We start from the raw sequence: 26,013 nt of genomic DNA, 5'->3' as shown, positions 1-26,013 counted from the left end.
GAAAATCATACACACACACACATATGTATCTATACCTAAATAATTGAAAGAAAATGAAATAAAGATAATTAAAAGGAAATATGCCCAAATGGTAATAACATTTGGGTAGGTAATGGATTATGGGTGATTTTCTCCCTTTTCCCCAAATTTTGGGTAGTTTCAAACATCAGTAGTAAAAACAAACCCATAGATTTAGAAAAAAAAAAAAAGCTAAAGGATTTATGCAAATGTTAAAATACTTGAGTTTTTCAATTTTTTCCTTTTTTACTGAACAACTTCTATAGATCAAGCCCCGAGTTGGGCATTAGGAATATGAAAATAAACAGAATGCCCCTGCCTCAGTTTCACTGTCAAGGTTCTATATAAGGCTATGCTTATCCTCTACACCTCTCCAAATGTATATAGGAGTGTAGTATTTTCTCCAAATTTTAATCTGTGCAAAATCCTCTAATTCAAAGAGGGAAAGAAAAGTTGCCTCTGGGGTCCAGAGGCCTATAAGCACATCAGAAACTTTTCTTCTAAATGTCATTGTTCAAAAAACCAATCAGCTGTTATTACTTCTCTGATTAACTCCAGTTGTCAAAAACACCACCTGCAGTGAGAATTGAAAGAGGGAGACACGCTGTCCCCACATCTCATGACCACATCTAGCTAATGTTAGGATCGCCTCACCTGTATGCGGGTTCAAGGCCCTGGCACCTCTGAATTCCATCCAGTGTGTTTGCATTTGCTCGTTGGGCATGTCTGTAAAACTACTATGTAGGAACAAGGGTAGTTAACTGCCCCATAAACAATGCTACAAGGCAGAGGATGGACAAGCTTAGATCTTGACTCTCAAAATGGCACTCGGCATGGGCTACATTACTGATGCACATTTGGGGGTACAAAGGAAACATTTAAGATCACCAGTCTATGAAAAACCTGTCCCTTCTTGCTCACAGCTCTGGGCCCCATCTGTTCCAGAAAACTCCGTTTTCCACATGTGTGACCTAGAGCCACCAAACCTCTTCTAGATGATGGTCCCAGGAGACCTAGGCCCTCCCAGAATCACTTCTGTTGCCAATGGTTCTACTAAACCCACTCATTTCCTTTTGCTGTTCCCACTGTTGTATACCAAACCCCATCCCCCAACCTCCTCCCCGAATCTTACCAAGCAGTTGACAGGAAGGTCTTTACTACTCACGGAAGTTTTTGCTTAGTAGGTACAGTTGAGACACATACAAATGAAGGATGGGGGGAAAATGGAGCCTAGAATCCACCAGAACCTATTTTCTCTTCCTTGAGTTACCTCCCTGAGTCTTCTCCACGTTTCCAACTCTCCTCTAACTGATCTGTCCCAGCGGGGCTCAATCTGTTGGTCAGTTTGCTGCTGTGAATCTGTGAAGATGAGTACTAGAAGTGTCAGTGCAGGGAAGGGCAAGTGTAAAAACCTGTTTGGGTGGAGCGGGAAGGAGGGTCATGGTCGAGTCTGTGTGTGCCTTCATGGATCATTTCCCTTTTTTTGCTAAAAGACATATAATGGTATTAAGTCCACATTTTACAGGCACGTTGATTTAGCTGACAGGAAAGATAACAGCTTCTGAGACCAACTTTCGAGGGTTTTGGAATAAACTCTCACTGTATGGAGAAAGTTTATACTTCCTCCATCGATCTCATAGTCCCTCTTCTCCTCGGCAAGTCCCGGGGCGCTGTTCCAATCCCACACTGCTCTGTGCCCAGCCAAAGCCCCGTTTCCTGCCTCAAAAGGCCCTTTGTTTGGGCCCTCTTTCCAAATCGGCGTATCCTGAGCTTGAACCCTCTTGCTTTTGAGAGCTCCGATGCCTTGGCAGCAGAAGGCCTTGCCAGCAGGTTTGTAGTCCTAACAGCTTTCAAAAACCTCAATGTGAGGGCACGTCTATAGCTAAGGAACTCTTTTCATGGGAGGGCGGGGGGAGAGGGGGAGTATTATTTTAAGAGTTGCAAAAACAACTTCAAATTGACTCTTTAGTCTTTAATTGCTACCAGAAGACTGAGAACTTCTTGTTCTCTTGTATTTAATTAAGATGATAGTTTTAATCAACTTTAAATGATATTGGTTAATATGCTCAGCTTAATCTCTCAGGCAAGTTTTGCCTCAGAACACTGGAATGCATTAAAGATGAATTCCCAGCGTGCGCTCTCCCAACTGGAAAACACCTTCCTTCAGCTTCGGGGTGAGCATGCCCATGGAAAAGGAGCTACATCTGTGCAGCTGCCAGAGGATTCTCTGGAAGGACTCCAAAGCTCCTTTTCAAAGATCAGATAAACTACATCTAATCCATACTTTGTATACTACACACGCTATAAATCCAGGTAGCACTCTTACACGCTTATTTGTTCTAAAGCTTGCCAATTATCTGGGACAGATAACAGTTTCCACACAAAAAGTTTAGGGGGCCGGACAGAGATGAATGTGGGAGAGTCTGCTGTCTGCCAGGCACCTTCCAATCCTGGGACAACCTCTAAGATACAAATAACTGTCCCCATTTTACAGATGAGGAAACTGAATTTCTGAAAGGTTATGACCCTTGCCTCAAGTTGTGAGCTAGCCAATGGCGGGACCAGGATTTGAGCCCAGAGCTGCCCCCCAAGACATACATCCTTTTTCTACTGTGCCACACTGCTTCTTAAAGGTTAATACTTCAGGCAAGAGTTAAGTGCGAGGAACTTGTTTGATGAATCTCTTCATCTCTCCCCTTATGTTAACCCTGTGACAGGATTCAGCCATTCAATATAGTCAAGATTCCCAACTAACTAAGCACTATGCTAGGTGTCAATATGAAATCTATCTTCCTCTAATTTTAACCCAGCATCAGCTATGTTTGGTAGTATCATTATTAGTACCATTATTAATATTAATGTTTTATCATTAAAAGCTCCAGAATGGTCATGAGGTGTCATTCAACAAATCTTTTTTTTTTTTTTCAAGATTTTATTTATTCATGAGAGACACAGAGAGGCAGAGGGAGAAGCAGCTTCCCCGTGGGGAGCCTGATGCAGGACTCCATCCCAGGACCCCAGGATCACAACCTGAACTGAAGAAAGATGTTCAACCACTGAGCCACCAGGTGTGGTGTAGTGTAGTGTCCACAGCTGTAGTCTTTTATGTTTTATGACCTCAGCAGATCCTGAGTTGACCATCCAATCCAACTGCCCCATTATTTAGGTGAGGAATATTAGACCAACAGAGGGTAAGTGTTCTGCCTAAGGTCACTAACTAGTGTCAGAGCTGAGATGACTTGAGATGAGGGTGGGGGGTGAAAGTACCCCAAGGTAGGTGTAGTGAGGGAGTGGGCTGAGCAGACACCAGCCATCAGAATGGATACTTTCCCACAGACAGAGAGGAAGGGGAGAGTGCTTTAAAGAGGGAAGACATAATAAAAGGCCAGAAGGCAGACATCTGTGGGGTGTATCTAGGAAACAGTGAGAGAATATATGGCTGAAGGTGGATGTCACTAAGAATACCTGCACATTCAAAATAAGGCTGGCGGGAACTAGAAACTGTTAAACAGTAGATGCCTCTGGGGAGTCAAATTTAGAGGGCTGATGGATGAGAGGGTTATTCCCTTTTAGCATAATCGTATTTTTGGAAATTTTTTTTACCATAGAACATATTACTATGTTTTGGGATGTTGTGTTAAGGTTTAAAAGGCTTTGCAGATTACTGACACATGGGGCCAATATCTGGTTTGCAGAATAATCAAAAAAAGCATCCAGGGATGCTTTAAAATATGGTTACTAAATAAGTAAGCAAAATATGGTACTTACTGGATTTAAACTTGAATTTGCACATGGTAAGGGTTTTATTTCTTCTGGATTTTGCCCATTTTCCAAAACAGTTAACTTCTCTTAGCCTAGTTTTCCTATCCATAAGATAAAGGTAGGCAGGGGAAAAACCCTTGATGTTTGGGCCCTCCCACCTCCTGCATTCTAAGATTTTTCTAAAGCGTGGTTATCAGGACTAGTCAGAGCCGAGACAGAACCACTCTGCTGGCATAAGGCCTTATTTGACAACGGTGCCCAACAGCATTCTCCCAATTCACCGTCCAAACAACTGTGATATGACTGTGTTCAGCCTCCCAAATCAATCTGCTACCTCTGTGCAATGTCCACGTTGTACTTCTAGAGTTGTATCTACCAGTGTCCACTCTAGAAGACTCACAGGCAGGGACCACATGCAATTCATCATTAGATCTTGACACCAAGCACGGTACCTGGCATGTTAAAGATGCTCAAGGAATATTTGTTGAAATGACACATCATGACCATTTATTCTGGAGCTTTTAATGATAAAACTTATTAATATTATTAATAATGGTACTAATTACTAAAGAACACAGTATCAAACATAGCTGATACTGGGTTAAAATTAGAAGATGGATTTCATATTGATATAACCTTTAAGGTAACAGTTACAGATAGAGAAAGTTACCTGGCAAAGGTGACCCTAGGACATAAATGCAGATTTCGTATCCTCAGTTTGGGCAATTTTCCTCTGCAGAAGGCTTCTGCTCTCTCCATGCAAAACCCTACCTAAAGCAGGACCAGATGAGAAAAATCTCATTCTAAAAACAGCCCTAGCTTTTAAGGTAAGTTAAATTTTTCTCTTTCTTTCTTTCTTTCTTTCTTTTTCTTTCTTTTTCTTTTTTAAAGGAAGCTATCATCATTAGTACAAATTCATTCTGTTGACCAAGTTCAAAACACTGTACGAATGCAAAATTGAACTCAAAATATCTAGCTGATTTAATTTCATTACACACTCCATTCTCTCAAGTTTGTTAGTACTTGATGATGGGCTGTTACAGACTCTAGCCACAAAGGCTTTTTTTTTTTTTTCCATTTCATCACACTCCCTTGCAGGAAGTCCATACTAAGTAATCCACTGTTAGGCTTTATAATTATACTTAATAATAACGTAGCTATTTATAGAAAGAAGACTGTACTCTGCCAATGGCTACCTTACCATGTGGTAGTAGAGACAGCAAAAGTGTTGTTTTTCTTCTTGCTTCTTGTCTCTATTTTCTAAAATAACTTTTTGTTGACATCTTCTTTAATTTTTTGAAAGCATCTTTCTTTTAAAAAATCTTTTTTTAATTTACATTCAATTTAGTTAACACAGTGTAGTATTAGTTACTGGGGTAGAATTTAGTGATTCACCAGTTGCATATAACACCCAGTGCTCATCACATCACGTGCCCTCCCTAATGCCCATCACCTAGTTACCCCTTTCCCCTCCTACATCTCCCATTTTCTTTACTTTTTTTAAATAAGTTTTTTTTTAAGATTTTATTTATTTATTCATGAGAGACAGAGAGAGACAGAGAGAGAGAGAGAGAAAGAGAGAGAGAGGCAGAGACACAGGCAGAGGGAGAAGCAGGCTCCACGCAGGGAGCCTGACGTGGGACTCGATCCCGGGTCTCTAGGATCATGCCCTGGGCTAAAGGCGGCACTAAACTGCTGAGCCACCTGGGCTGTCCCCCCATTTTCTTTAATAAAAAAATTTTAAACATCTATTATACACCAGGAAGTCATATCCTATTAAGATGGAACTGCACAAAATTGAAAACAAATCAAAATTTTCTACCTAAGAAAGATCAACACAAAGTGCTATGAGGGCCCAAAGTAGGTTTAATTCTGCCCAGAGGAAATCAAGAAAGGCTTCCCAGAAGGGGCTGCATGTGAACTGAGTGTGTATCGTGAGGTAGGTAGCACCTATAGAACAGAAAGAGTGACAGTGGGAAAGTACCTGGATTGGCCACAGAATGGAGATGTGTGCACAAGGGTATGAACAGTGGAGAAGGGAATAAAGGAAGAGCAGGAAAGGTTGGCTGGGTTCTGATTTAGAAGGGTCTCAAATATACTTAAAAGTTTATTTGTAGTCAATAAAAGGTTCTAAAAGTCCTGGTCTGCAGAGAAGGACTGATCAGAATTGCAGTTTTAAGAAACGACTCCTGTGGGGCACCTGGGTGGCTCAGTGGTTGAACGTCTGCCTTCAGCTCAGGTTGTGATCCTGGAGTCCTGGGATCACGTCCCATATCAGGCTCCCTGCATGGAGTCTGCTTCTCCCTCTGCCTGTGTCTCTGCCTTTCTCTATGTCTCTCATGAATAAATAAATAAAATTCTTAAAAAAAAAATGAAATGACTCCTGTATGCTTAATGCATAAAGGAAATATGGGAGAGGAGACAATATCACCCTAGAAACGAAACCTCTAAAGAAATACGTTCAGCCACAGGTATGTGACAGGATGCACCTAAAATGAGAAACAAGGCAAATGGAGGAGAGAACAAATTCAGAAAATACAAAATATATTATCTATTCCTTGCACAACACAGATATGGCTTTACAGCCAAAAGCATTTTCCTATATATTGTGACACCATAGCCTGTGGTCTCAATAGCCCTAGGAGGTAGGCAGGGAATGTACAGTTCCCCCACTGTATTATTCCTAAAGTAGCAGTGATTTGCCAGGGTCCCCCAGCCAATACAGCAAAGCGGGGAACAGAGCCCAAGATCAGCACAGAGCTGCCCCTACACTCCATGCTATAAGTTTTTCATTTAATTTTCCATTCAACTTCAAATAATAATATTATTATATTATATGATAACATAATAATATAATAATTAAACATTATTGTTATTTTTTTTTTTTTTCATTCAAGACACCCGGCTGTTTTCTCCATCAACAGACTGTGTGTGTCTCTCTCATCTTCTCACCTGCCCCTCCAGGGCAGGATCTACTTCTTATAATTCTTTGTACCTCTTTCAGCCTTTGTATTTATCTCAATAAATACTGAAGGATAGATAAGACAGAGAGAGTCCCAGGAATGTCTTCATCTGTAGTTTTGGTCAATAGCCAAGAATGCACTTTCCCATTGGTCCTGTGGGTTATTTCCCATCCATCACTGGTCTACAGTAGAGCAACAGCCCTTGCTATGACTCTATGAGCCGAGGTGCCTCCCGGCTGCTTCGCTGCTCTGCATTCTAAGTGCGAAGGATCTGTACAAAATGGGTCTGCGCTAAGTCCTATTTAACTTTTCCATGGGTCTGTGTTTGTCAAAGCTTCATGCCAACTCTGTCAGAAAAAGAAATGCCACAAAACTTCTTTTAGGAAAAGGAGAAAAAGACCTACTTTATACACTTGCTCTCATGCTAATCACACCACCATTCAAATCCCAGATGAATAGGAAACCTACAATAGCCTGGGAAATACACAGAGCCCGTAACCAAAGCGTAGGCTACTTCACTCAAAATGTTGCATTTCCCTGCCTTTTTAACTCCTTTGGAGAAGACTGGTGAGAAGGAGCAACAATAGAATGAGAAGTCGCTATCCCTCCCCATTTCAATATCTGTTTCTATATGAAATCGGCAAAATATCCTTCGGCCGTGGCCTGTCCTTGTCTGATGCTCTACAGAACTGGAGCTGAGCTGCTCCCACAGATTTCCAGCAAAAGTGGACGCATGGCAGGAGTGACCAGCTCAAAGTAGATTTCAGCAAAGCACTTGCCCTGGAATCTTAGTAAATGATCTCTGCTAGTGATTAACTAGTTGAATTATTAATACAGTGTGTCACCAAAAGGAGTTAAGACCAGCATTGCTGGCTAAGTTCAGAGAAAACTAAAATGAACTCCAATCTCCTCCTTCACAGGGTTGTTGTGAAATTCAAGTCAGCTAATAATGCCCGTAAAGCCCCTTGCATTACTGCCTGCCAGAGAAATACTCAGCAAAATTCATGCCCTTCCCCCTTGCAGCCTGAAGGTTTTGAGTCTAATCTCTGTCCTCCAGGAATTTTACAAAGAAACAGGCAAAACTAAAATGGGCGAAAGGCTTTAAATCCCAAATCACACTTGGAACACTTTACAAGGCCTGATAATTTCATTTTAAAACTTTCTGGCTGGCTTAGTTGCTTCATAAGCTTATTATTGAAAATAGAAGTCAGTACAAAGTCCAATGCCAGTCTTCACTGTTGGAAGAAAGAGCCTAGGTGTTGGCTGGTTCTTATCCCAGGCACTCGACCACTTTCCAGCAGCAGAATCCCCAGCAAGCCTGTCCACCCCTCTGAAGGGCAACTGCTTCTTCTGTAAAAACCAGTTACAGCAGTATCTCCTCTTCGGCATTATACAATTTGATGAGATACAAAGATATGCCCTATACCACAGGGCTCAAAAATGCTCTTTTCCTAGCCCTTTTCCAGTTGGCATTTGGACAATGATACCTTGGGTGTAGTGGTATTTGTGCTTTATTAGCTTTCAAGGTTTAGGCAGCTAGAGATCAAAATGAGAGAAACTGAGGCAAAAATGGATATCTACATTCTAGTTTTCAGATGTACACATTATCATTTGATGGAGCCATTCACTGAAATAGATTATTAACTAATAATCACTGGATTTCATAGCTGAGGCCAACACAATTGCTGCAAACATCCAATTTAAGGCAAAATCTTTTTTTTTTTTTTTCAAAATCTTAATTAAAGGTTCATCAACCATCAATGGCCCTAGGAAAATTAAACCAAAAATCAAGATGGCTATTTCTCCATGGGATTGAAAGCACCCAGTATTTTTAATGTTTTGACCCAAGAAGTATATTTTAATTTTCCAGCCAGCTCCTGAGAATCATGCATTCACCCAATGCCTATGATACAGATCTTCCAGAGCAATGGTTTACTTGTTTGAGTAGAGCCCATCATCCCTCCTGCCTAGTTACAGGAGTCACTCTCCAAAGAGATTTAAGCGTGAAGCCCACTAAACAAAAGACTCTGATGTAAGTTGATAACACCCTTGGAAATATTTTTAAAATCTCAGCCTGCTGGAAATAATTCCCTCTAATCACATTATGTGCAGTTGCTTCAAAAGATAACACTATGTATTTAATCAAAACGTCCATCAAGGCCAAGAGCATAGCAAGACAAATGCAATGATGAGAACTAATGTATTAGGTCATTCTTCCCCACAAACCTATGCAGCCCGAACTGACCAAAACAGCTACTTTGGGCAAGTGTCTAATGAAATCTACTGTGTGGCTGACAAGCATTTCTGCCACTTACTGTTAGTGGTTGCCAACTCTACAACAATGTGGGTCATTTGTGGGGAAGAGGCTACTAGTAGAAGTTCTATTTGCCACATTTAATGAAGGTGCTGTGCCCACAGCCACTAACCAGAGAAGCTCACAATTTCTCAGTGTGACCCAAGGGCTATGCAAAACCACAAGGACAGCAGATCAAGTCCATGGTACAAAAAAGGTCACTAATGGAGCAACCCATTACTGCTGCCTGATGTGAGTGATACGGTCTAGTTCAAGCCCCTCTTCCCATCAGGCCATCTTCCTGTGACCTCGTGTCTTCCTCTCTAAATTCACAGAGTGGCTTATCTCTTCTAGGATGGCCAACCTTTTTATTACCGAAGATACCTACCCCTTCCTTCTTGACCATCAGTGATGTCTGAAAGATGTCTTCACTTATCAAGTAAACTATATTTTAAGTCATTTCTCTACTTTTGTTAATCAAAGCATAGAAAGTGCCAATCTCATCTCCTGTTTAGTGGAAACAACTAACAAGACCTGAGTGAGCGAACAGATGTCCTTCCACATTTAAGTCACAGCACAGAATGCCAATGCTTTGACTAGTCTAGGCAGGGCCTGATGCTCTGAGTTAGTCTAGACTAGATGCACACTGGTAAACCTATAGCACATGTTAGCTATTTTTGAAGTACTGAAAATAGGGTAAGATGCCCCATAATTGTTCTAATAAACCTTAACAGGTTCAGAGAGTTCAGGGTGAGAATCCCAAGTCTAATTCATTTTGGGCAAACTGTCATGTGTCACCAATGTGAAAGCTGCATGGAGCAGTGTGGACAAAAGGGGCTTCAGAAGCACCAGAAAGCTGTAGAGCCTGGTGGTGAAGGATGGCCCAACGGGTCACACTGCTTAGGTCTGACCCCCACACTGCAAGTCACTTGCCACAGAAACTCTGAGAAGTGATCTTTTAACGTCTCTGAACCTCATTTCTATAAAATGAAGGTAACAGGGGTGTCTGGGTAGCTCAGTGGTTGAGCAATTGCCTTTGGCTCAGGTAGTGATCCCGAGGTCCTGGGATAGAGTCCCGTATGGGGCTCCCCATGGGGCGGCCTGCTTCTCCCTCTGCCTATGTCTCTGCCTCCCTCTCTGTGCCTCTCATGAATAAAAAAGAAAGAAAGAAAAGAAACTACGGTTCCATTTCATGGTCTTAAAAAATATTTAAAACAGATCCTAGGAATATGAAGGTCTTAATATTAATATCTGCACTTTTAACTGTTCAAGAGACTGAGGATCTAAGGCTTGTTTTCATGTTGCTGAGGCAGGAATCTGCTAGTGACATCCCCATCTGTGGAAGTATGTTACTCAGCGGGTGAGCGGGTTTAGCTGACCACCCAGCATCTTTTTCTCAATCAGCTTTATTGTTCTCTGCTCACTCATCTTAAACCCAGTGACAGTAGTGAACTGATTAAAAAGTTTGCTTCTTTGTGGAAAATGGCTCAAAGAACAAAGCAACACCAGAGTGATTTCATGAATATGTTAATTCCAAGGACTTTGGTAAAACTTTTGTGTTTTCTCCTTACATATTTTAATTAATCTTAAGATATTTCTAAAATGGCACAGCTGCCACTATGGAAAATAGTGGCAGTTTCCTTAAGAAGTTAAACACAGAGTCACCATTCCTAGGTATAGATACCCAAGAGAACTGAAAATGTATGTCCACACACAAAAAAAAATCTGTAAATGAATGTTCATAGCAGCATTATTCACAGTGGCCAGAAAGTGGAAAAAATCCAGACGTCTATAGACTGATAAATGTATAAACTAAATGTGGTATGCCCATACAAGGGAATATTAGTTGGCAATAAAGCCAAATAAAGTACTGGTACATGCTCAATGAACATGCTGTCCATAGGTGATACATTATGGATGAACCTTGCACACATGATCTCGAGTGAAAGAAGCCATTCACAAAGACCACATATTATATGATTTCACTTACATGAATGTCAAGAACAGGCAAGTATGTAGACCCAAAGAGTTGATCAGTGGTTGCTATGGGATGGCAGGACCAGAAGGGAGAATGGAGAGTGATTGCTAACTGGTACGAGTTTCGCTTTGCAGTGATGAAAATGTTCTAAAATCAGTAGTGGTGGGCAGCCGGGGTGGCTCAGCGGTTTAGCGCCGCCTTCAGCCCAGGGTGTGATCCTGGAGACCTGGGATCAAGTCCCATGTCAGGCTCTCTGCAAGGAGCCTGCTTTTCCCTCTACCTGTGTCTCTGCCTCTTTCTCTCTCTGTCTCTCATGAATAAATAAATAAAATCATAAAATAAAATTAAATAAAATAAAATAATCAGTAGTGGTGGTGATTGCCCAACTCTGTAGAATATATCAAAAGCCAGTGAACTATACTTTTTAAATGGCTGAATTATATGGTACCTGAATTATATCTCAACAACACTGTTTTTAAAATACCATTACAACCCAAGAAAAACTGTTTCTCTAAACCAGGAGGATTTCCAATGGCCCATTTATTCTAAGGGGCATTTGAGAAACTAAGAAATTCCAGAGTGTGTGTGTGGGGGGCGGGGGGGGTTGGTGGTGGAAGAGAACATATAGCTTCATCTGCCTAGTAAGGCCATGACCACGAAGCATTTCAGTAATCCTACAAGATGGATTTCATTAAGCCTTCTATAAACACTGCATTGGAAGTGTTTGTGGAGGGAATGAATGGCAGCACCACTCTTCCGAGGTTCCCACTCAGGAGATCTGGAGCTACCTGTCATCCTTCTTACCCATCCTTCTCTTCTCTGTTTCCAATGCTTACGGTCCAGCTCTGCCTCCCTGTTACTGGTCCCCTCCTCTCTCTCCCGTTTCCCTCTCCCCAAACGCAGCGATCTCGAACACAACTGAGTACACAACTGAGTAGATGAACCCTCTCTTAAAACTGTTCATGAATATGTTAATTCCAAATGTTGTCCATAAAACTTTTTTTTTCCTTACATATTTCAACTAATGTCACGCTATTTCTAAAATATGGGGCAGCCGCTATGGAAAAACAATTTGGCAGTTCCTCAAAAAAGTGAAACATGGACTTACCATATGACCTGGCAATTCCACTCCTAGGTATACACGGTGTTTGGTTTCTATATGACATTTTCCATAATAAAAAGGAAAACGAAAACAAAAATAAAATTTCATTTGCTCGGCTGGTCCTCCAAAATAAAGTTCAAGTTCCTCAGCTGCCTGCCTTTTGCAGCCCCCCACCCCTTCATAATCTGGCTCCAACCTATCTCACCAGCCTTATCTCCAACATCCTCCACACAAGGCTGCACTCCAGCGTCTCATACTCACCCCTTCCAGATCTGTTCGTGTTTGCATGCACGGCTCAGCACCTGTTGCTCCCTTTGCTGGATTACCCTCTCCCCTCTCCTGGCATGTGAGCTAAGATTTCTCTGGCAGGACCCAGCTCCATGCCTGCCCTCAGGCAAACTTCCCCACTCTTCACTTTGCTGCTACAGCCCCTCTACCATTCCACATCAGCAACACTTCGTTGATTTAACTATGCAAGTCTGTTTCCCACTGGCCAGCCTGAGAATTCTTAAAGGTCAAGAATCCCTGGGGGCCCAGCACATAGTAGGTGCTCAAGAAACATCCACAGAAGACCAGACTGATACTTGAAAGACAAGTACAAACTTAGACTTAATTAAATAGGCTCTCTAGAAATTACATTGATTGATACCACAAACTAATTTGGGGGCCAGATATAAAGAAACCATCAATGAGAACAGCTTCCTTCGTGTCAATGTAATTATGTATATTATGTGCTTTGGGGATAGGTAAACAGGAACCAAAGCATACTGCTTATTATGACAAGGCGCTTATACTGATTTGCATTTCTCTGCAAAACTCTCTAAGCATATAATTTTGTTAATTTGTGACAAACCTCAAAAACACACTTACCACCAATATTCTGATTGCAACATATACTTTCAAAGCACACAGAAATCAACAAGTTCCTTTCAAAAGCTTCCAACTGAATCCTGTGTATGTTGTTTGGTTTGGTATGAAATTGGGGAATTTTAATGCAGATTCTAACTTATAAACCTCGGTCTAAAGGAAGGATAGTTCCACAAGGATGTTTGAGAACCTGACCTAGCTTTCTTTTGAATGTTGGCACCGCCAATTAATGAATGACCTTGAGAAAATTATTTAATCTGTTTCCTCCTCGGTCAAATGAGAGTATTTTCTACCTCAAGAGGCTTTTAAAAAGCAAAAACTTTGAAACCTTGGGTTTCTCTTTCTTCTCTCCTGCGATACATCATTGGCAAAAGCGAGTGCCCGTTCAAACTCAAATCAGTCAGCAGGGATCTTTGGTAAGAAGCACTTCTAGAACAAGTGCCGGTTTGAAGAACAGTGGTATCAAGAAACTGCCTCGTCCTTCAAATTTGCTTCATGTATCTCTGGTCTCACTGAACTCTTACCCGACAATCTGGATTAAAAGTTAACTTGTTTGTCTTGTTCCTTTTTAAGTAACAAAGCCAAGAGAAAGAAGAGATTATAGCTCTCTGGAGAACTGGACCTCATGGATGGTACCAGTTTCAAACTGCCAAGTAAACAGCACCAGAAAAGCAAAATGGTATAGAGGCAAGACACTGGTAGTAGGCCCTGCTCTTTCAGGATCATGGGACGATCACCACCCAGGTCAGGCTTCGGGCTCCTCATATCAATTCGAGGGCACAGAGTAAGATATGGTGACAAGGGTGACAGCAGCTGCCCCTATCTGTTAAGTGGCCAGCACCACGCACCATACCTGCCTGGCATAGCCTCACACCTCCACCAAGCCCATACTCTCCAGTTTACAAATGAGAAAACAGAGGCCTCAGAGACATTCAGTGACTTGCCTAAGTGCACCTCGCCAGTAACAGCAGGCAAGCTCCCCCATCTGTCTGAGGCTAAAGCCTGAGCCCCCCCATCCACTCCAACCTCGACCTGCCCCACCACAAGAGGCCTGTGTTCTTGAGTTAAAATATGACCCTGATATTGTTGATAACATCAACTCCAATCTACTTTATTATTCTAAAGATTCCATGAATCCAGGCAGTGAAGAACTATTCCAAAAGCACTTTCTCTATGCTGTTCGCAGAAAGGCTCATTAAACATGCCCCAAGCTGTTTTGCAACGATTTATGTATACCTACCTCCTCACTGCCCAACATGATCCTTAACACTCGTATCTGTCTTGGGGCACCTGAGTGGCTCAATTGGTTAAGTGTCTGACTCTTGATTTAAGCTCAGATCATGATCTCGGGGTTGTGAGGTCGAGCCCCATGTCAGGCTCCACACTCAGTGCAGAGTCTGCTTGAGATATCCCTTCCTTCTCCCTCTGCCCGTCCCCCCACTTTCTGTGCTCCTGCATAGGTGCACACACTCTCAAATAAATAAATAAATCTTAAAAAAAAAAAAAAAGACTCCTGTTTGTGTCCTATGTTGGGCCCTGTAAAATATATTGTACACATTTGGACTCAATAAAATCGAAATGGGAGCACCTGGGTGGCTCAGTAGTTGAGCATCTGCCTTAGCTTAGGCCCAGGATCCCGGGGTCCTAGGACAGAATCCTGCATCCAGCTCCCTGCAGGGAGCCTGCTTCTCCCTCTATCTATGTCTCTGCCTCTCTCTCTCTCTGTGTCTCTCATGAATAAATAAAATCTTTTTTAAAATAAGTAAATAAGTAATTGAAATTAATAAAATGAAAGAACTAGAAAAGAGAGAGTCTTAGCTGCATTCATTGCATTGAAAAGTGAGCAGCAAGACAGATTAAGGGTGACAAGAGCTCTGGAAAACTGAATGATTACTGAACACTGGAGACCTGTAGGCAAGTTCCTTAACCTCTCTAGGCTGCAGTTTCCTTGTCTTTGAAAGGAGTCTGGTACCAATACCAACCACATGGTTGGCCTGAATAATCAGTATGGTAATGAGCACAGCTACTCCCTCCCTAGATCAAGAAATGCAGACGGGGCCCTGGAGAATGTGTATTTTGGTCATTTTCAATCCGGACTGTTCTTTTCAGCTAGATTTTTCTGTGGGCTGTCAAAAGACACAGATAAGAGTTGACCCTAAGTCAGACAATTTGTCCCAAATCCCTCCCGCCTTTCCTAAGGTGGATGTGTCCTTCTCTTAAAATGACATGGCCACGTCCCTTTCAAAGGGGAAGAAGAAAGCAACCACCAAAGACTACCAAGGTTCCTGCTTTGTGACTTTCCCAGATGGGGTCAGAAAACCTGCCACTGCTTTTCTTCGGCTAATGGAAAACATTTGCGTTCCCTCTGGACGCCTGGTTTTTTCTTAGGATTCTCTTCACAATTTTTTCCCCTAATATATTTCAGGCAACTTTGCTGCCAAAAAAAAAAAAAAAAATGAGAGGATTTCATAGCACCATCAAGAGTAAGGACACTGGGATGGAAAGGAAAATACTACTATTACTCTGAGTAATAATAGCAACATGATACCTGATAATCATGATAGAATACTTTTTAACTTCCCAGAGCATTTTCAGATTCATGATCAAAGCTGAGCATCACCATACTAGGTCTCTTGCTTCTTTTCTGGATGAGGACACTGAATACTAAAAAGGTGAAATACTTTTTGCCCAAGTCACACCCAGATCCAAGGGAATCCAAAGCTGGTATTGTTTCCACAATACTTTGCCAGGCTAACTTTGATCTTTTAAAGGCTCTATTCAGAATCTCATTTATTCATTTCACTTTTCACTCAGACACAAATTTTAATATCTCAAAAGAAAATATTTACTGAGTTAACACCTCATTTTTCCAAAGTGATCACTGGGTGGTCAACTTCCACTACACAGAACTCGGTTTAAGACCGAGAAACAAATAAAAATCCCAGCCTCTAAGCAATTAGGAGACACCACCAAGTCCCTTCTCTAAAAATCACCAGAGACCTTCAGGCCTGCACCCAGAAGCAATTTCTCCTTTTGAAAGAATTCTAACAAGCTTCATTATCTTTGCTGAAAGACAGGTGTGCTGGCCGCAAACCGGGTGGTGGGGGTAGGGCGAGGGGGGGTGGAGGCAGGAACAAACCCTAACAATGTGAAAAGTGCCAGAACATTCAGTCCAGGGACAAAAAGCCTCAGGACATAGCCAATTGCCCTTAAGACGCCAGCTGTTAAACAACAGCAATTCTCTGATTGGCCTGATGAGAATCATCAGAAGCTTATGAAATCCAGAATACCAGGCCCTGACCCAAAGCCTGCTGAATTTGAATCTCCTGAGAAGGAGCCTGAGCATCTCTATTTCACTCTAGATGGGTTTCTTAAAATGTTGAAATAGTAGAAATCCCCCAAGTAAGTTATGACTCCTCAAATACTATGTACTGGTTGAACTGACACAGTAGGTAGGGTGTCTCCATAAATACAACTGCCTACACAGAGAAGTCCTTGACTATGGTGTCATTAGCATCATGATGTGTGACCACCTGGGCTTGCGAGCCCAAACCACACAAGACGGCAAAAGTAAGAATCAAAAATTGACAGGAAATCAAAAAGGGCTAAACGTGGAAAAGTCTCCCACCAGAGACAGCTATACCTCCATGGTATATCTCAAGTATGAGAGGAAGCTGGGGAAGAAGGAGCTAAGGGGGGGGGGGGGGGGGGACCCAAAACCCAAAACCCAAAACAAAAAGACCTTAGGCCTTTTGGACGATGAGGAAATAGAAGTTTTCAGCCATTCTGGAAAAGTCAGCATGGCTTACCTATCCTTCTGTAGGCCAAGCCATGCAAGGTGCTTGGCTGGACAGTTTACCAGTTACTGAATGAAAATCTGTTTCTGCATTCTGTGGTTCACAGGGTAGATTAAATTATCAAAACTGAGTTATTAAAAACACATATTTAGTGAACATAACAAAAGAGTAATAAAAAGGGGGAAAGTTACCTGTCGGGCTTGTTTGTTTGTGGTTACAGGTGAACTTTGAACAACACAGATTTGAACCACACGGGTCCACTCACACAGATTTTTTTCAATAAAATACAGCAGTATTATAAATGCCTATTCTCTTCCCTAGGATTTGCCTAAGAATGTTTTCTTTTCTGGAGCTCACTTTATTGTAAGAACAGTTTCTAATACATACAACATACAAAATACGTGGTAAATTGATGTTTACGTTATCAACAAGGCTTCTGGTCAACGGCAGGCTCTTAGGTTTTTGGGAAGTCAGAAGTCATATGCATTGTTCAATGATCAACTGTACTATACATTTCAAGAGGCAGGTTAAAGGACACATTTGGCCAAGGAAAAATCTAGCTAGTTTCTTGCCATATTGGGTTAACTTTAGTAAGAGCATTTACTTTCCCTCCAGAATGAATACCAATATAAGCTAATTGTCAGCATTAATTCTTTGGTCAAAACAAAAAAAAAATCTAACAATTCATGATGAATAGTCTAACAGAAGGAATGATGGAACGACTGGGTTTCTACATCACAGGATGTCTACCAGCACAGAATCATAAAGCTGTTAGTGCCAGAAGAGGTCTAAGAAGATGATTGTGTACCTTCCCTCTATTGCAATAATAATAATAATAATAACCCAGGCCCAGAAAAGTCAAGCAAATTTCTTCAAAGTTATGCAGCGACAAAGTGGCACTCCAAGGCCAGAACTCCCGTTTGTAAGCTCATCACTTTTGCGGTGACTCACGGAGGTAATGTACAATGAAGAGCTAAGCAAAGTGCATGCATAAGGGAGACACTCAACAAACGTGTCAATTCCTCTCTGCCAGAAATCTGTCACAGAATGCTGGGTGGCAGCTTTACACATTAGATGTGATCCTGCCCAACCGGTCATTTTACCAATGGAAAAAAAAAACAAAACGATTGAGATCCATCCATAGAAAACCAACTTGTCCACAAGCACACCACCAGATGGTGGCATTGGTCAACCTGGAACCTGAAGCTTCTGGCTGTAAGAGTCCTGATCTCTTCACTATACCACACTGCCTCCCTTCCAGAGAAAAGTGAGTAATTTAATAATAACACAAGATGATGTTATGTAGCCCATATACGGAACCAGTTCTAGGATTTTATCCATTTAACTGAAAATCAGAAAAGGCCAAGAAGGGGACCCCTGGGTGGTTCAGCAGTTTAGCGCCTGCCTTCAGGCCAGGGAGTGGTCCTGGAGTCCTGGGATCGAGCCTGCTTCTCCCTCTGCCTATGGCTCTGACCCTCTCTCTCTCTTTCTCTGTGTGTCTCTCATGAATGAATAAATAAAATCTTTAAAAAAAGAAAGAAAGAAGAAAGAAAGAAAGAAAGAAAGAAAGAAAGAAAGAAAGAAAGGCCAAGAACATTCTAGAACCACTAAATTACACAGCATGGATGCTGAGCATCCAAATTCTAATTTTTTACCTGCCTGAACTTCTTTCCCTGTTTCATCATATTCCACCCATTGACTGTCTTTCCTGGTTGGGAATGGCACATGAGTCAGGCCTTTCAGACTGATGAAGCACCTGCTTCTTCAAATACCTCCCACCCCTCTTGGTATAAGTTCAGCTCACCTACCTTCTGGCATCAAAAACCAAATGAGGAACAGTTTTTTTGAACACAAGAACCTTCCCTAAAGAGGGCTCAGGTTACACTGTGAAGACCAGTTGGCTCAAGACATCTGCTTAGTTTTAGGGGCTGCCTTCTCAGCTAGAGTCAAAATGAATGGAAATCATCCGTCTTCAACTTACTGGGCAAATGGGACATTCTCCTTTTTGAAGAGCAGCTCTATGGTCTTCACTGTATTATTACTGAATATTTATTTCATGGTCTCATCTACCTATGATCCTGAGACATGATATACGAAGATAACCACAAAACCTTCTTAAAGGGCTTCAGGTTATAAATCCGTTGCATTTATTTGCCCAAGTCTTGAGAGGTTAAAAAAAAAAAACCTTTCACATCCAAGACTTTTTCTGATCCCTACAGCAACATAGCGAAGTGGTCATTCTGCTAACCGTTTTGCAGATGAGCTAACTGAACCCAAAGGATGAAGGACCTTGAGCAAAGTCCACACAGGAAAAGCTGGACCTGCCTAAAACTGCTTAGTCCTCCAAGTGCAAGGGTTGGAAGGAGGCACTCAGTAAATATCTGGGATGAGCGACAGGAAAGAGGGAAAGCAGGGACGTAGAAGCTCAGCCCGGGTTTACCAAATCCCTACATTTTGCTACAACCATGTACTGCCGGTGTTCTTTCTATGGAACCACTGGCCCATGGGGTAAAACAGTGCCCTCAAAAATCTGTGCATTACTTAGTCTCAGAACCAGTTCCAAATCCAAACAACACTGTGGAGCAACAAGACCGTATCACTGACCAGGAGAGTTCAACCACCTTTATCCATTTGCTTTGGCGCAAATGGGTAACTTGGAAATGCAGAGAGGCAGGACCTTCTGCAAACAGCCTCGGGATTTTCTGATAAGAATCTTGAGTTTGAAAGGGAGATGGACTCCAGTCCTGCTCACTGAGAATGAGGCATCGACCCAAATCCCAAATCGACTTCAGGGTGCATCTCAGGGCCTCCCCTCTCTGACACATGGTTTTCTCACCTATGAAATGGAGATAATCTCTTCATAAAGATTATAGCAAAGAGAACACACATTTATATTAAGAAGGGGCTAAAAGAGCTTAGAAAGACAGAAGATGCTCCTCCCTTCTTGCCTGGGAACATCCTCTGCTGCTCTCCTGTCACCTGGTACACCAGAACCAATGCATGAAAACCAGGAGGCGGTACATACTATGTAATTGAAAGGAAAACAAAATCCGTTTCAAAAGGAATGTCACACAAAGATTCTTAACTGTATTTATAAAAGCAATTAGTTGGCAAAGACAGCTGTTCATCAGGAGGTAAACTCCCTTCGGTGTTCTCGGTCACCAGATTCTTTGGGCATTCAAACAAGAGTGGACTTTTATTTTTTGCTAAGAATTTAACATTCCAAGAAGGTACATGAAACAAGTTCAACTGCCTGCATATTTCCACTCACATAACACTTAATGCAGCACATCAGCTTTTATTTTTTCCAGATACAAGGGAGATGAAGCTTGGTATATATTTCTGTGAGAGAATAAACAGAAAACTATGTTTCTCTTTTTTAATATATTAGTGCCCTGTAATCCAGACCATATGATCAATAAACTGTATAAAAATTAAATCATACTGACAGTGTTAGGCAAAAAGTGAACCAAGAAGAAACAGTTTTTTAAGACTGTTGTATAGGAGATATTAAAATCACATGTCGTGTTATTAATTTTCTTTTGGAAACCAAACAGAGTTCTTCTGCATATATTTCTCAAGTATTTACCTTACAGTTTTTCCTACTAAAGGCAAGTTAGGCATTAAATTAGTGATGTTGTTTTTTTGGTCTATGCGTAGAGGAGACACTGATAATAAGTTACTTGGAAAATGACTTTGTTGACTTTTTTTTTTAATGGCAAGGATATACCCCTAAAAGAGATAGCTATAATGTGCATCATAATAAAATGCAGGGTCCAGTTACCACCTTTTTGAGGTAAACAGAATCATTTATTCAAACAGACCAACAGTGAGTAAATGTAATAAATAGCTAGGGATAGAATGTCAGCTTTCAGGGGAAACACGGGGAGAGTGGGGGCAGATGACCTGAAGTGTGCAAACATAAACGTTACTTGCACCTTCAATGCACAACAGTGTCCCTGGCTAAACTATAGCTGATAGGTGTGTCCTCCTGCAAATTCCTTCACACTTCTTTTCCCATTAATAAGAATGCACCATCTCTCGGGACTGCCTTCTGAAAGCAGAAGAGTGGAAGAGGGGAGGAGAACAATGAAACTGTACAAAGGCTGTCAGGCGTGTTCTAGATTTGCTTTCCTAATCACAAAGTAGGAGGTAGGAGGGTACTCAGCACAGGCCTGGCCGGGAAGAGTTTACCTTACCACCAACAAAACACACCAGTAAACACTGGGAAGCTCCAGACAAGTTTACAGCAAACAGCTTCAATGTGTTTAGTGTTCTCCTTGTACTCCCCCAGGACCAGGGAGGGCCTTTTAAAAATTCAATAGCTTGGCAGCAGACTTTAAATACTAATCTTCCCACTGTGCAGGATAATAAGCCAGCGGCCCACAGGAAGGCAGGCCCCCCAGTGACAATTCCTTTACATAGCATCTTAATGTCCCATTTCTATGGAGAGGTGGGAGGGGGATTTGCCACCTGAACTAGTCACCTCTTCCCTTCCACAGAGCACAACTCCACCCGCAGCTGTCTCTCTGTACCCAAAGGGGACCATTCCTACCTTTTTAATAATAATTCTAAGCGTCCCATCTTCCTTTGACTCCCAAACTTACTATGGACAGTGCAGCCGAGGGCAGAGGGACCTCAGTGAGGACCTTGCTGCAGAAAGACTCACGAGGTACAAGAGGAGGGTACCCTCGGGCCCCCTACGTCTCGGGTTCGCACAATCTGCACGGACGAATCCATTTCAAAGGGGACTTAGGTCTCCGTGCAGGAGTCTATTTTAAGGGAACTGAATTGGGAACACAGATGTTTCTTCAGTTAGCAGAGTTGGCAAAACAGCTCCTGGACCTAATCCGAGTTCCTAATGCAGGAAGGGGCCTTAGGAGAGCATCTAATTCAAGCCACTCACTCAACTGATGAGGAAACCGAGGCCCAGGAGGCAAGGAGGTGCACACCCTGCAAGCGGCAGAGTAGCAGGGCTCTAGAGGAGAAGTCCTGGGCGCTTTCCATTACACCATGAATCGCTTAAAAAATAATAATAATAATTCTACTCTGACTTCAACCTTGGAACTCCCGTAGATTCGTGTCAATAGCTTCCCCCCGCCCCCGGCAAGCTCATAAATGCTCCTCACGCCCCAGCCCCATTTTTTTTTTTTTTTTTTAAGAGCCCACCGGTTCTTCGGACGGGGGCATGCAACTAGTTTGGAAAAAGTTTCTGAGACCGCAGTTAATCGTGCGCCCCAGACACGACCCTGATCTTGGGCTTCCAGTCGCAGCGCCTCAGTTTCCCAATCGGTGAAATGGGGCTCCTCATCCATCCCGCACAGAGTCGGGCCGAGGGCTGCTAGAAACTACGTCCGAGACGCCGCCTACCACCGGCACACAGTAGGCGCCCCGCGCCCGCATCAGGGCGCACCTTCCAGCCCGCCACCTGCGGGGGGAGCCGGGGAAAGCCTAGCTGCAGCCCGGCCGGGCCGAGGCGGCGGGAGCGGAAGGCTGGGGTGTTTACGCACAGCAGGCAGCGGCCCGGCGCCCCGGGAGGTCCTCGGGGGCAGCGAGCTCCGCGCCGCCCCGGCTCACGGTTCCGCCCCCCGCACCTTCCGCGGGACCTTGCAGCGGGGCCGCGCGCCGGTGGCCCGGGGGAGCCTGAGCGCGCCCCCCACGCCCGCTCCCAGGCCCGGGGAAGGGCGGGCGCCGGGGCTGGGGCTGGGGCTGGGGCTGGGGCTGGAGCTGGAGCTGGGGCTGGAGCTGGGGCTGGAGCTAGGGCCGGAGCTGGAGCTGGAGCTGCGGCTGCGGCTGGGGCTGGGGCCGGAGCTGGGGCTGCAGCTGAGGCCGGAGCTGGAGCTGGAGCTGGAGCTGGGGCTGCAGCTGGGGCTCGGGGTGGGGGGTGGGGGGTGGGGGTCGGGGGAGAGCTCACCCATAAAGAGGCAGAAGAGGTCGAGGCAGATGAGCAGCATCCGCTTGCTGCCGCCCTTCCTCGGGTTGTTGTTGAGCGCCGGGCTGCCGCCGTTCTTGCTCTCCGGGGCGATCGCCTTGTCGTACTTGTAGTTCTGCATGGCGCTGGCTGCGGCGCGAGCCTCGGGCCCCGCGAGGACGCCCGGCGGCGGCAGCCACACACCCGCGCGTCCGGCCCGCCTCCCGGCCGCGGCTGCTCGGGCTGCTCGGGCTGCTCGGGGACGCTCCCCGCCGCTCCTCGGCGCTGCGCTCGCGGCCCCCGGGGCGTGCGCGGGGCCGGGGAGCGGGGACTCGCTGGGCGCGCGGGGGGCGCGGGGGGCGCGGGGGGCGGGCGGCGGGCGAGCGCTCGGCCACCTTCCTCGGCGGCCGCGCACCTAATGAATGGGGAGCTGCTGCGAGCCCGGCCGCCGCGGAGCGCCTGCCCCAGCTCCCAATTTGTCCTCCTCCCTCTTCCTCCTGCTGCTGCTGCTGCTGCTGCTGCTGCTGCTGCCGCCGCGGCTGCTGTTGTTGTGGTCGCCTGGGTTTGTTTCTGCACTTTTATTGCACGAGGTCCTCTTAAAAAGAGAGAGAGAGAGAGACAGAGGGAAAGAGAGGGACCTCCTTACTTGGCTCCGAGGAGATCCCGAAAGCACAGCCCCTTCCTTAAGCAGCCTAAGACGTAGGATAATTAAGGCCACATTTTTCCCCCACCCCCTTCCAAAAAAAAAAAAAAAAATCCTAAAAGGAAAAGTTACTCTCAAACCAGAGAATCCGGGAGCCCCTAGCGTTCAGAAACACCAAGTTGTCCCAGAAGGAAAACTATGTAAATAAAAAGAAACCTTTTCTTGCTGGCCTTGGGGTCGGACCTAAGTGGAGGCTGGAGAGCGAGCATGCATTTCTCCTCCCTTACAGATCTGGGGCTTTCGAGTATTTATTTCGCTTTGGATCGTATTATCCTGAAAATACCTCGGGAAACGCCCAGCACCAGATTCTGAGGATATGAACTTGAGACACACACACTCTGGAGGCAGACCCTGTTGATTTGAATCCTGGCTGTGGCTCTGTGCCTCAGTTTCCCTATATGTAAATGGAGATATTGGGATATACTCTTTCTCCCAAATACAGTAGTTGTGAAAACTAAGTTAATTAATCCATGTGAGCATCTAGACCTTGAGACACATACTCTGGAGCCAGACCCTGTAGATTTGAATCCTGGCTGTGGCTCTGTGCCTCAGTTTCCCTATATGTAAATGGAGATACCGGGATATACTCTTTCTCCCAAATATAATAGTTGTGAAAACTGAGTTCGTTAATCCATGTGAGCATCTAGAACGGTGCCAGGCACATAGAAGTGCTATATATAAGGGTGAACCGTGAACTTTATTCCTGTTTCTGAGGTGAAGGCCTCCCAAGCCCTCAAGCCTCTCTGCTGGTTGAGCTGGCCTTAAGTCTGCATGTACCACCATGGGGGGGTGGGGGGTCGGGGGAAGTCCAGCCCAGCAGGAGGGCTCTCTGGAGGTATCATCTTTAGCTTGGCTTCTGGGGCAAACTAATGCTTTGCTTTGGAGGCTGTAGTATTATTTCACGTTATTTTATGTGAGTTCATCTTTCTTCCAGATAGAATGCCATATAAATATCCCCAGGACATGGGTCTTCCGCTACATCTTCTATAGTGCTTACCAGAGAACTGGGCAGACAGTTGACGATAAATGGGTATTTATTCCAGGTGTCTCTTTTTGTGAATCCAGAAATAGAAATAGTTGTAGCTTTTTGATACATTTACACTGACTCTTTATGGGGTTCAGTAGCCCCCATATCCAGCCACCATCAACCACTTGGCCTTTCTAGGACAGTCCTTTGGCACTTCACACCCCTGCCCTCCTACTCCCTCTGGTTATGATGCACCTCTATCCCGTCTCTAGCTGGCAAAATGCTTCTCTTGCTCTAGAGTCCCCTGAAATGTCATCTTCCCTCTGAGCCCTTCCTTGACCCTCAGACAGAATTAACTTCACCTTCAATGCTTTGTTTATAACAGGCTTGTGGCACTGATCACAGTCTGATTTGGTGTTATAGTTAGTAAAACTAGTCAGCTCTATGGATTTTCAGCTCCACGGCCTCTCCTCAGTACAGGGGTTTGGTGTCTGCTGAACTAAGTTCAAGTCCAGGCTGTGCAACAAATCCGGCTGGCAAAGAGAGGCAAAATTGCTATCTTCTGGAATCTCCAAGACAGTTTTGGAGCGGGGAGCATCCAGGTGCCTGTCAAACACAGCATTCTCAATTTAAATAGCAGCAGGTAAAAGCCAGGATAACTAAGAATAAATTCCTTAGATAACTTTTCGGTGAGAAACACCTCTCGAAATATTAAAATAGCAGAAACAATGCAATGTGATTATTGACATTTTGAAAGGAATTCAGGGATTCTAGTGTCTTTCTCTTGCCCACCCAACCTTCTTTGTAATTAGTATAATCATCCTTGAAGTTCTAAGTCACCAAACTGTATCTCTGGGACTCCAACCTAAAAGTAAATGCAAATCTTCTGGAAACTGCGGATGCCTCTCCTTTCATTGCTCCCTCCTCCTTGGCACCTGTGTCACTCAGGTGGCTGATTTTAGTCCATTCTATACTACTCTGTTGTATTATTTGAATTTTAGAGTTACTTCCCTTTACATTTCCTGTCTGCTTTTCCTTATCTGTGAAATGACTTTTATTAATTTAAGAATAAACATTTTAAAAGCCAGGCTTTTACTGTAGCTAAATGGTATTACAACTCCTCAATCTTGTTGGTCTCTAAAGTCATTGGGTAACATTGTTAACTTTCACTGGCACTAGATTGAATGGTAGGAACCAAATATTCAGGTCCTTCCGATTGAACTCAGCCACTTACTAAGAAGGCTAAAAGTCTGGTGTTCCAGGAGCAGATAAGAGGGAAAATTAATGGATGTTTAAGTAAGTTTTATATTTCCATTTACAGAGCTCTGTGGGCTATTTTTTTTTCATAACAAAAAGATTATAGTGTTAATTGATGCATATAGCTGTATGCAAACAAGTATTATATTTGGATTAATCTTCAAGGGAAGAGAATACTATAGATACTCATTAAAAATGACTTGAACAAGTCATAAGCACAGTGTCAATATCATTCTTTAGGTAATAGAAAGTCAAACCACCTAACCAGACCCATAAACCTGAAAGCCTCTTTGCTTTAACCCTAAAATGGAACAAGTAAAATGCAGTGAAGCAGAGTCCAGAGTTTAGAATCGTGTCATTTCAAAGTTTAAGTAATTACAATTCCCAGTAAACAC

The 26,013-nt window shown here is 43.6% G+C and overlaps 1 protein-coding gene across 2 annotated transcripts in view; it reads right to left on the bottom strand.

Moving 5' to 3' along the window:
- Nucleotides 1-22,934, bottom strand: part of PLPP3 (phospholipid phosphatase 3) — an 81,918-nt gene extending 58,984 nt beyond the window's left edge. Inside the window, exon 1 of one of the 2 annotated variants that reach the window (XM_025427767.3) lies at nucleotides 22,695-22,934. In XM_025427767.3, the coding sequence (XP_025283552.1) occupies nucleotides 22,695-22,833 (139 nt within the window). In that variant the 5' untranslated portion in view covers nucleotides 22,834-22,934. The remainder of the gene's footprint in view (nucleotides 1-22,694) is intronic. The other variant, XM_025427766.3, reaches the window with a different exon arrangement.
- Between the last annotated feature and the right edge of the window lie 3,079 nt (nucleotides 22,935-26,013).

The sequence above is a fragment of the Canis lupus genome, chromosome 5 (assembly GCF_003254725.2).
Source record: "Canis lupus dingo isolate Sandy chromosome 5, ASM325472v2, whole genome shotgun sequence".
In the NCBI taxonomy this organism is placed as follows: domain Eukaryota; kingdom Metazoa; phylum Chordata; class Mammalia; order Carnivora; family Canidae; genus Canis; species Canis lupus.
Note: the sequence above shows the minus strand (reverse complement) of the source record. Positions and strands in the feature narration are given on the sequence as shown.